The 12,264-nt window shown below is 38.1% G+C and overlaps 1 protein-coding gene across 18 annotated transcripts in view; it reads right to left on the bottom strand.

The window, feature by feature from the left end:
• DLG1 (discs large MAGUK scaffold protein 1) overlaps positions 1-12,264 on the bottom strand; it is a 163,086-nt gene that overhangs the window by 91,332 nt on the left and 59,490 nt on the right. For 4 of the 18 annotated variants that reach the window (XM_056358063.1, XM_056358064.1, XM_056358065.1 and 1 more), the window contains exon 1: positions 2,775-3,014. The exons of the other annotated variants lie outside the window; for them this stretch is intronic. In XM_056358063.1, coding sequence (XP_056214038.1) covers positions 2,775-2,999 — 225 coding nt within the window. In that variant the 5' untranslated portion in view covers positions 3,000-3,014. Of the gene's footprint in view, positions 1-2,774; positions 3,015-12,264 lie in introns of those variants that run through there. 18 annotated transcript variants of the gene reach the window in all.

Below are 12,264 nucleotides of genomic sequence, written 5' to 3'. Positions count from 1 at the left end.
TTAACCCAGTGGGAAGTACTATTGCTTTATGGACAGACTGCAACACCTGACCACTAAACTCCCTGTTACTAAAGTAATGCAAAGTCTACAAATCACTACAACCACCTCAAGTTCCATGCAAAGCACTCTGGAGACCTTGGCTTGGGCAGGACACAAACAGGATCAGAATGACCACTGTAGTGTTTCTTCATATCTGTTCACATCATCCGTTTCCACCACTGCCTTTTTCCTACAAGAAGTGGGTGATTTGAATCTTCTAATAACATTAAAAAGTGGCAATACTAGTAAATTAGGCACCTTTAACATTTGAAAATGAATTGGTAGCCTTCAGGGTGCTGTGACTTTTTACAGTAGCTTTTCACTCCAGACTAGTCCTCCATGCCACTATGTGTTTACGCACACATGCATTCTTCTGGGATTAAACCTAGCCATAACTACAGCAAGAAACAGTGCTACAGTATCCATCACCAACTACTTTGCTTCTTTAAGGTACAAGACCCGCCTACTAAAAAAATACCCTACCCCAAAATCTGAAGCCCCTTCTTCAGCAAAAGTCTCTTACCACCTTGCTAGGGAGAAGGCCTGTTGCAAGCCCCAGAGAAAGACAGGGGCATGCAGCCCAACCTCCAGCAGTCATTTTTTCTTCCACTGATAATAGAGGGAACTAAACAAGCACCCTCAGTCCATGCCATCCTACCCCATCCAAGAAAGCCAAGCAAATAAAGGGACAGTTAAATTTTTGTATCTGTTAACATTTTGTGTATGTTATAAATCATTATGTCAGAACAATCAGACTATATAAAGCCCGACATCACAAGCAGAATTTCAACAGACAAGATTAGAGAAGTACATCCCATTATTTATTTGGACTCTGTAAATGTTTCATTCAGAAATATATTCAAGTGATGGGGATGTATCTCAAATGAACAAATAAAAGTTGTCAAGAATTTTCAGAATACTGAAATGTAGAATAAAACCCGAAAAGAACTGAAAACCAAAATTGCACCACAATGAGCAATCTCCAAATGTCTTCTTCCCTCCCTGAGGCTAGAACAGCTGCAATGGGTGGATAAGGTATGAGGGTAGTACAACACCTTTTCAGAGAAAGAGGCTTCAACAAGCTCTAATGTTTTCAGCGCATTACTTCTGAATATGCTCATTAAGTTTTTTTACAACCACTTCAAAATATTTTATGTTTTTTTCCCTCCTGGCCATCAACATGTATAAGCAGTTCCTTTTAACAGAAGAACTGTCAGACTTATGAAAAAAAAAAACCTGGCAGGCTTTCACAGAGAGATGCTATCTTTTTCATAGCAGAAAAACAGAACAAACACTGGGATATTCACAGAATCACAGCTTTGGTTTGAAGGGATCTTCAGGATCTTTATCCAGTCCAGCCCACACTCAAAGCAGAGGCTATCTGGTATTCTATTTACCAGCAACGTTCGCAAGTTTCAAGCATTCCACCATTTCTTGTTCAAGCATTAAACAAACAAGAGTAACCATACTATTTATTCAAAACTTTAACAATGTATCTTTTGACTGAAAAAAAACCCCAAACAACAGTACTTAAAAGCTATTATGCCTACCTAATGCATCACTTAGAGCTGTATAATGACCCCTTTACAAAATCGACAGGATCCCTCTTCAACATCCAGGTACGTTTTCAACAGGGAAGTGAACCCCCCCCCCCCCCTAAGATCTCCTATTTGTTGTTTATTCCAAATTCAGCAGCAAAAAACAGGTAACAATAAGCAGATTTCAGAGGAAGTGCCACTTTATCACCTTTGAAACAATTACCAACAGATACAAATTATGTTAATAATAGTGTCTCAGGGTAACAGATCGTTCCTTTTCTTACAAGTTTTTGTAGTACTTCAGGTTAAATGACATTGCAACTAAAACTGAATTTACATTGACAGCAAGCAAAACAAACCTAATCTTACATTTTTAAGTAATGCTGACATCTCAGCACTGTTCCATCGATCAAAGATCGATCTTTATCATATTATCCAAAGGTATAACATTTGCTAACTAAAATAAGTTTTAACTTCTCTCAATATCAGCCTTAAGAACTCACCCCAAATCCACACACTTAAAATCTGGCTCACCTCCTTTTACCTGACTTTCAATGATGATTAACAAAACCATCACCTAGATTGACAGTGAGGTTGATAACTGTCATTCTTACGTCAAGAAAAATGTCAATGTCTTTCTCACAGACTGCATTATTAAATATGTATTCTTTATGTAAGAAGGCATTGTTTATAGATTATTAGCAGCCAAAAAACCCAGGATACTGATACAGATTAGAATACGTTGCTCTACATTTAATTAAAAATTTAAATTATTTCATCCTTTAAATAAAATTCCTTAACCAGGAAATATATTGTCTTTATTTGACTTGTCATCTTACTGCAGCTATGGAACTGGTATTTCTTAACTATGTTATTCCCCTCCAGAGCTAGGAAATAGAATGCAAGCTACATTTTTCAGTATTTCACAATTCCATTAGAATATCTCATATTTAAATGTGGCTCATCACTTGCAAAATAACTGAAATAAAAATCAGACCTCATTTAGTGTTTTCATTTTCATGCTTTAAGGCTAAATTTTACAGAGGTCTGTAAAATATGAAAATGAAAGCAGACAGAAAACACCATTCATAAATCAGAGATTATATGAAAGCATGCATATATAAATAATTGCTATTTCTGACTAGCAAGTAACCAGAAAACATGCAGACACAACAATTTCAACAAGTGACATATTACCTGGGTGGAGCTGGCAGCAACAGAAATGCAGTCAATGAAACCATGTCTCCGAGTGAAAAATGCAACTATCTGCTGCCATCGGGAAGGCTCATTCCGTAACTCATCTGTTGAGCCTTTCTTTGCCCACTGCTTGTGCTTTGGGCCTACAGAACTGTGGCTTGAGCTAGTGTTGCCTCGATTGGCGCGAGAATAGAGGAGTGTGTTATTTCCGAAAATGTAATTCATCTCTGCAGCTCTGCAGGTGGTTGCCAGGCAGTCTTACTTCCCCTACCAGCTGCTGAGTGGTGAATGAGCAGGGGAAAAAAAAAAAAAAATGCAGATAGAATTACAGCAGCATCATTTACAAACCAGGAAAACAAAATTCTTGATAGCTGATGCTATTTTTCTTCCAAGCTTTTCCATCCCCTACATCCCTTCTCTACCTGTGATTACAATGATGAGCATGATCTTGAGCAATTTTTTTAAAAAAAAAAAAAAAAGCAGCCAAATGTTTTTCTTATTTTTCCTTTTTCAGAACCCACAGGATCAAGAGCCTGTTTTCTCTTCCTAGCTGACAACAGACATCTAAAAGAAACTGGGTAGCAGGTACAGTACAATGTTACAAATTCACAGCTATGAGGATGGTGGTGGATGGTAACAGCAGCTACTGGGTGGAGAAAGCATGGATCAAAAATAACCAAGTTTCAATCACTGCCTGTAGTAAGATCCAATAGCATCTTTTCACTTCCTTGCTCGCATAAATTATAAACCTGAACCGAACAAAACAGGGAGCATGCAGCATAACTGCACTTGTTCACTGGTCCTGTCTTTCTGAAAGCGCTCCACAGAGCAAAAACACCTTAACACCATGTTGAGAAAAAAACATTCAAGAACAAACTGTTTGCTGGTTTCTTCTTCTTTTCTACTCCTTAGTGCATAAAATGGCTACAGAGGGAACAAATCATAGTGCCACAAAACAGTCATTTTGTGTTGCTTATCAATGGATGCCTAGTGGGGTTGTTTTGCTGTGGGTTTTTTTAAATCAGCAAGAAGATTAGAGATACTAAAATTAAACACTGGAAGTCAACACTTATTCTTAATCTATGATTAATGTATCATTATCATAACACCCATTTCCAAAATTCTGTGACTACTATAAGCATAATACGAATATATATACACACACATTTGTGACCCAACATTACTTCTCAAAAGTACAAGAACTGGCAAAAAATGAAAAATATTTATTATGCACTAATGAATTTTCAGTAACATTTGTGATTTGCATTGGAAATCAAAGTAAAATATTACTGCTACATGTACGCATTTTCTCTGCTTACTTCACAGTAAAAAAGAATTCATACAGTATTTATCTGAAAGATTATACAGCATTCAAGCTACCTTAAAGAACTCATCATTCAAATTTTGATAGTCAACTATTCTTAAAAATATCCCCCAGCTCACAAAGAGTTTACTTACGAAATCAGTTAAGTGCCAAGGCTTTCAGTACATGCTTGCCTCCAGAAATCCAGGACAAAGTTATTAAATCTGTTTGTGGTATATTTCTATACCAAATGCTCTAACAGTCATAATCGTAACAGGGCAAACATCTTCAAAAAGAAGACGACTCTCCATATAAGGAACTTTTCTGCCTTTGTTCATCACAACACTGCCACAACTTACAGCAACATGATTCTACAAATCCACTGACTCATAACGTGCATTTTAGTGGGGATTACCAAATTCCCCCGTATACTTTCTTTTGGTGGAATATACTCTTCTGCTAAACAAATCCTTACCGACAGCTATCCTATCCCGTGTAACAATTTTTTCCTGACAGCTTACATTACAAGCAGAAATAATAAGTACATTAATTGAAAGCTGTGGTAATAAGATCAATGCACCATTTACTTTAGTCACTAGTACAGCTCAGTAACATATCACATACAAATATTCCAAGTACATCTCTCAGACTTTATTAATATTCAGAAAATACAATGGCTTATTAGTGTAATTCATATGAAACATGGTCTGACTTGTGCAGTGTCCTCAAAGCTATGTTCATAAGACAGATAACTGAGGTAAAGAAATGCCTGGGACATAGCAGATGCAATGAATCCTGTAAACGGACAAGCTTTTTACAGTGTGAATTCTTTTCACAGGAAGATTGCAGCCCTGCCTGAGCCCTTTTTCCAGACTCAAAGAAAACACCTAATCTGCAAAATTTCTATGTATTTATTACTGGAGAAATTTATTTTTCCCCGGCTATGACTGAAGATGTTTGGAACAAACTACAAATTACAGGCTTTGAATTCTGAGTCTTTTTTTATAAAGAGTCAAAGTGAAAATATTTTTTTACGTTTTTCTACATATGGCCTTGAATTTTGATGCTACTGTGCATTTTTAAAAGATTTGAAGAGTACAAGAACATTAGCATAACTTGCAAAAAAGCTTCCTTAAGAATTCTTTTTATATATGTGTATGTGTATATCTGTCTCCACAGGCTCCAAACCAAGAGTCACATGGGAGGATACTGTTTAGAATTCTGAAAAGAAACACCACAATCCACAGACAAACAAGGAACCAAGTACCTATATGTTTTGCTGTTGTATCAGTCTGTCTGAAGATGAGACAGGTTTGCTGTGTTTTGAGGCAGTTTCTTTCAAGGATGATTCCCACCCAGCTAACAATCAACTGTGGCATCACTGACAAAGAGACTTTAGAGATCAGCATTTCAAGAAAGGCTCATATGGACGGACACACACACACACAAAAAAAAAAATAATCCTGCAAGTGAAGCTACGATGATTTAATTTCACTGGAGACAGAAATCCAGCAAAGTACTTCAGGAAGAGGTTATGCAATAATGCTGGTGATACAAGACAGCAATCTGTGTCACCTACACTCCATATGGATCTTAATGATATTGAGCAAGATCTGCCGATGCCTAAGAAGATAGAGATGCAGTTATTTGTGGAAGGAGCCTGTACTGTGGTGATGAGACAAATCCTGATTTTTACAAGTTACAAAGCAACCTGAAGATAAAGGCATGGCATAACTCTACAGATGGTACAACATCAGGATAATGCGAAGGAGTCCAGACTAGAACTGCTGCTTATACAGTTGAAAAAACAAAGGATGGGAGTAAAAACCAGCACTTGTTTTGGTCAAAGAACATTTCAAGAGAGGGTCAAACACTTACAAGTAGAAAGCACAGAAAGTGCTATTTGTACAGAAAAAGAAGTATCCAGAGAAAGGAGACAACCTCAGAATCATCAACACAGAGGTGGTAGCTGAAATTGCATCTGTGAATGACTGCCTCTAGAGTCAGAAAGCAGAACAGGGTGGCTCACCAGAAAATCTCAGAAAGTCCTAAAGGGAGCTGAGAGCTTCTGTCATCCCTTTTTTATATTCTGTATATTGAACTGAGTATAAAATTTAAAAAAATTACCATCACAAAAAAACCCACCCAAAACCAGACACCAAAACCAGACACCAGAGCAAAACAAAAACAGCCCCTACTTACTGTAAGGCAAGAATTGAAAATTTGCAGATTAAAAGGAAAAAAAAAAAAAAAAGCAACACACACAAAATAGCACAATTAAGATTTGTAAGTGAGTGCACATACCTTTCTACAGCTTAACAGAAGACACATCTGCATTTTTAGCATATGCAGAGTAACATCACTTGTTCTATTGCCAATTAAGAAGATAACAGTAAAGACAGTGGTTACTGCGTTTAATAATTAACATCGAATACTTGGAATAAAGTTCCTCTGACTTTGTACCTGAGCCAATTCTTACTAGCTTGCTGGAACAGTTAGAACATGATATAATGCCATATTTAATCTCAAAGATAAAGTTTTCCTAGACATACCTTTATAAGCAGCATGCACACCTTTAAACTGAAAATGCACAGCAACAAAAATTGTATATGCACAGAGCAGTGCTATCTCAATCACCCTTTTAAACAATAACAACAAAACCTCTGAAGCATTTGGAAAGTATCTTGTTTTGGTCTTGTTACCATCCTGCTGAACAGAACATTGGCTAAAATAAGCACAGACCCTAAAGGAATAAACTGATATACTTGAGAGAGAAAATTCAAGAACCAGCTAAAACAACATCAGGACTTAGTTTTTTCAGTATCAGTAAGGTTTTTACAAAAAAAAACCAAACACGCACACACACAAAAGAAATGTGCAGAAACTCAGTTTGAACACTCAAATATAGACTATACAACTTTAACCGTCCAGGTTGGGGAACAGAAAATACCACTGAAAATGTATATACAAATTCACATTCACTTTTTACACTTTTCAGAATTCTATGTTAAATAAATTTCTACAGGCATACAACAAATGTAAGTCTCATTAACAAGTACACGCAATACTCTAAGCACAGGAGTACAGCAGTCAAACTGGATACTGTGGAAAAAGGAACTGTTAACCCTTTCTGCTAAGTTAGAAAGCCTATCTTAGCTTTTAGTTGAGACAAGATTGAAAGGATAGCCCTTGATCAAGTGTGATTTACACAGTCAATAAAAGTAGGTATTTTACTGCTGAAACTACCTTAAAAGTAAACACCTCAACACAATTTTCTGTAATGATACTTTTTAGTTTAAATATTGAGCATAAAATATAATTGCATTATTATTCATACTACACCTCAGACAACCTACCAATCTGTGCAGATTAAACTGCCTGGTCTTCCATACCCTGTTCATGAATCTCCTGCCCATCTTTTTGGCATGCCAGACTGATAAAAACATCCTGTGTTTAATGCAAGTGTCTTTAGGCTTTCTTCACTCATCAAAATGAGCCCAAACGCACTGAGAGCTCACAAGAAATCACAGGAGAAAGAGTATAAACAGTTATTAAGACGACTTGATGTTGATTACTGTATCTTAGGTTCTTCTAATGTTTGGATTAATCCATGGTCCATCTGTTACAGTTTTTCTTTCTTGTCTCTGTTGACAAGAATTTGTTGAGGAGATCCACACTGAGGATATTCTAGGTATGTTCCTAACTCCAGAAGTACTGTCTTCCTGCTGAAGCTGTCATAAAGCTTTAGAAAGGTCTCCATTTAGAAAAGGTAACAGAGTGCAACTTTCTCAAATTCATAACCAATCTTGCAAATTATATGTCAACCGATCTTTAATTTCTAAATGCAAACAGCATCTTCACCTTGAGAGTAATCTAACCTACCTGCTCAGACAGGAGCAACTCTCAAGAAATAACAGAAGCAAGAAAACATACTGGGACAAATAAGAGTTACAATTACTTTGACTGTTGGCTAGCCTTGAACACACATAGTTGAAGTCATAAAGGCCAACAGTTCCTCCTGAGAGCAGAAAAACTCTCCCAATGAACACAGAAGTCTATTTTAACAGAAGCTCACCAAGCTTTAAAAGATATCTTTTAAAAGATATCAAGCACTCATGGGAACAGAGGGCACTACAGGGAAGGCACACCCGGAGATAAAAAGAAGGGAACCTACTAAGCTTATCAGCACAAGATTTGGGTTCACAGGGAAAGAACATTGTCCTGCATTAAAGGAAGCACGTGTGTATATTTACATAGCAGTTATTTCCCATACAGATTAACGAGAATGAGTTAAATAAAGGCGTCTGCTTCCAGTTCAAGAAAAAGGGCAGAAGAGACAAGCAATGTATGCTGTAATACCCTTACTGGTGTAGCCAGAAACAAAAAGACTGTCAGCAGCTGAAAGATTGTTCTAAAGTCAGAGGCTGGCTGTAGATATCTGTGTTTAGGGACTATAAGACAACTATTACCTGCTAATCTGTATTTCCAAATATAAACTTGTATTTTTGAGATAGCCATTCCCTAGTCATTTTTACAGTTTTAGTGACTCAACCTTACTGACTAACTTTATTGAAATCTCCTGACTCAGCTCTTCCCCAAACCGAGTCGTCAAACAGGTCCATCTTTCATTGTACAGTAGCTGCCCTCTGCCTCTGACCACTGATACCTAGACTGATATCTGATGACACCAAGTTGGAGGAGTGGAGGGGTGGGGGTGGATGTTCATCTGCTGCAGGGCAGGCTGGATCCATGGGCTGAGGCCAACTGTATGAGGTCCAACACAGCTCAGTGCCAGGTCCTGCGCTGGGGTCACACCAGCCCCACACAGCGCTACAGGCTGGGGCAGAGCGGCTGGGAAGTGCCTGGTGGGAAAGGGCCCGGGGTGCTGGGTGACAGCTGGCTGGGCATGAGCCAGCAGTGTGCCCAGGTGGCCAAGGAGGCCAACAGCATCCTGGCTTGTATCCGAAACAGTGTGGCCAGCGGGACCAGGGCAGTGACTGTCCCCCTGCACTCAGCACTGGTGAGGCCGCACCTCGAATCCTGGGTTCAGTTCTGGGCCCCTCGCTGCAGGAGGGACGTAGAGGGGCTGGAGCGTGTCCAGAGACGGGCAGCGGGGATGGGGAAGGGGCTGGATCATAACTCTTTATGAGGAGCAGCTGACGGAACTGGGGTTGTTTAGTGGGGAGAGGAGGAGACTCAGAGGGGACCATATTGCCCTCTGCAACTCTCTGACAGGAGGCTGTAGGCAGGTGGGGGTTGGTCTCTTCTCCCAGATAACAAATGACAGGGCAAGATGAAACAGCTTCAAGTTATGCCAGGGGAGGTTTAGGTTGGACATAAGGAAAAACTTCTTCACTGAAAGGGTGGTCAAGCATTGCAGCAGGCTGCCCAGGGCAGTGGTGGAATCACCATCCCTGGAGGCCTTTAAAAATCATGCATATGCAGTGCTTGGGGACATGGTGTAGTGATGGACTTGTCAGCCCTCGGTTGGTTAACAGTCAGAGTCTATGATCTCAAAGGTCTTTTCCAACCTAAATGATTCTATGATTTTTTTAAAACTATCTTTCGTATAGAGAAGTAGGGATTTTTACTGCATTATCTGAAGCTCAAGTATTCTAGCAAAACATAACAGCACTCAGCTGGAATGACAGGTCTTTGTGTGAGATCAAACAGGCAGCCAGCAATGAAAAAGGCCAATCAATCACTGCTGCCTGATCTGCTCAGTATTGTCTTTTCCCAGCATCACTTGTACAAAGACGGTAATTTCTATTAACCCATGGTAACGGTACAGTAGCCAAACTGTGTTGCATGAAATATGTGCAAGAGACTATAATGATGTAACCAGAAGTTAAAAGATTAACGTACTTCCCTGCCCACCCCACCCCCATTACTCATTATTCCTGGATGGCTCTGCTACTTCACTGATGATTGCACAAAGCTATTCTAAAGATACTCAGCCAGTAGAACACCTTTAGTTTCTTATGGCTGTGCTATTCAGTTAGTAATTAAAATTTTACTTATAGCATGCATAACCAATTTTAGATACCTTACTAGACCAATAAAGTATAATGTTCCAGCAAAAACATTTATGTTCAGCTGTCAATGTCTGCTATGTGTGTAAGAAAGAAACCAAGTTGCAAGCATTTTTCCTCACACCCTTTGAAGACTGGTATTATGGTGAAAGTCTCCAGAGAAAACAGCAAAAGAGATTTGGTTAAAGAAAAAAGAACTGAAGAGACTTTTCTGAATCAGTAATTATAGCTTCCTGCTGCTGCAGGCAGTCACATCACAGCACCATTTTTAAACTTATCAAATACTTGAACAACTGTCTAAGAACAGCGATGTGCAAATTTTGAATGGGAATTGTGGATACAGTGAAACTGTGGTGAATACTGTAATACTAAGAATTTCTTACAGAGCTGGATAAAGAGTAACAATTATCCCACTAGTCATGGTGTATCTTTCTGGCACAAGATCTATTTAGTAGTTTACAAATTAGCGTATGTTTTCTTGGAACTTCTGTATTACCAGTGAAATAAAAGGCCCAAATACCCACATACACTACACAAACATAATACAGAAATATATACAACTGTAGTCAGGACCTACACCTAAATACTGAATTGCCATGTTACATCATAAATATGGAGCTATAAATAAGATGTTTGTCATTTAAAATAATCTGTGTATGAAAGGGAAGTATTGTGATTTAGGATAGATTATTTTTTGTCTTACAATATCATGACCCATTATTTTAAAGTCTTTTAATAATCTATTCCTCTAAGCTTTTTTCCTTGGTAGAAAACTCCAACTTCCACTCCAACGTTTAAAAACTTGTTTGGTATTATATCTATAACAGGTTTCACTTGGTTGGAGCTATTTAATAAAAACAAATGTTAAATCAAAAAATGTCAATCTGAAGGTATGATAGGGAAAGTAAATTCAGTTTTGTAATTGAAATAAATCCTTCTGTAGCATCACCATCTAGTGGACAACCTTGGTAGCAACGTATTTCTTCAATTGCATCAAAGGCAATTCAACTTGATCTCACCTTATTTCATAACTCGAGGAACCTTGCGTTGTAATCACAAGTTTCTATGGGAAACCTGGAAGCCTCACACTGAAGAAATTCTGGTACTATCTGCTTACCTCCTTGAAAATATTCTTTCAAATGTTTGGGACAGAATATTTGTCAAGGGTTTGAAGTCTGACCATTTTCACTATCTCGTCATGATTCTCTACCATGAAACACTGGGGGGGGGGGGGGGGGGAAAGCTGTTTTACAGAATTTTAGAGTTCCACTTCACACAATATTAAATAGAGAACAGCGGACACGAAACGTCCTGGGTCAAGTTTGCATCCTTGACACTCAAGACATATAAAGTATATGTTTCTTCTTAAACTGAAGGACTTCACCCTAACAAAAAAAAAACCTGTCATCCCTGTCTCACATTTAAACTTATCAGTACAGCTAGTATCAGTTATTTCATGCTAATTGCAAACACGCAATAGCTTAACTCAACCTGAATCTGAGGTAGCCCACCTCTCTGTCAAAAAGGTAAAAGCACCTTGAGTTACTACAGTACTTAATGTGGAATATTTGCTAAGTAGGAGTCACATGCTCATCCTCTAAAAATTTGGGATACACATTTGTTCTTTCAGTCATGGAAAGCTGCTCTTTGAACACCATCCGTCTGTTCAAGCAAATTGCAAAAGCTGCTTCAAGTCCTAGAAAATTTGAAAGCTCTTCTTGAGGAAAAAAAATGTAAACTAGTTAAAATTAGGCATCTCACTTCTTCACTATCTTCTACTCATGTTCTATATTATTGCTCTAGACTGCAGAGGGCTTGCTATAGAAGATATTCCTCAAAATCTGATTCTACTCCCCTCACATGATGATAAAACCACTGCCTACATTTGTTCTTCAAACTAACAACTCTGTCTTTGCAATTTTAAGTGTATTTAATATTTATATTTTTTTAAATCTTATATTAATATTTTATTAGTGTAATAAACACAACAACATCTATTACATTTAGTTTCCTTAAGCAAATGTACTACTGAACAGCTAATCAAGATATTGTATATTAGCCAAGCCCTGGTCTTGCTACACAGTGCGTCAAGCCAACCTACCAAATAAATTACACAAAGTGCTCTTAACTCAGAGCTGCTGTTGCCAAATTGATC

Source organism: Falco biarmicus, chromosome 13 (assembly GCF_023638135.1).
Source record: "Falco biarmicus isolate bFalBia1 chromosome 13, bFalBia1.pri, whole genome shotgun sequence".
Lineage (NCBI taxonomy): Eukaryota > Metazoa > Chordata > Aves > Falconiformes > Falconidae > Falco > Falco biarmicus.
Note: the sequence above shows the minus strand (reverse complement) of the source record. Positions and strands in the feature narration are given on the sequence as shown.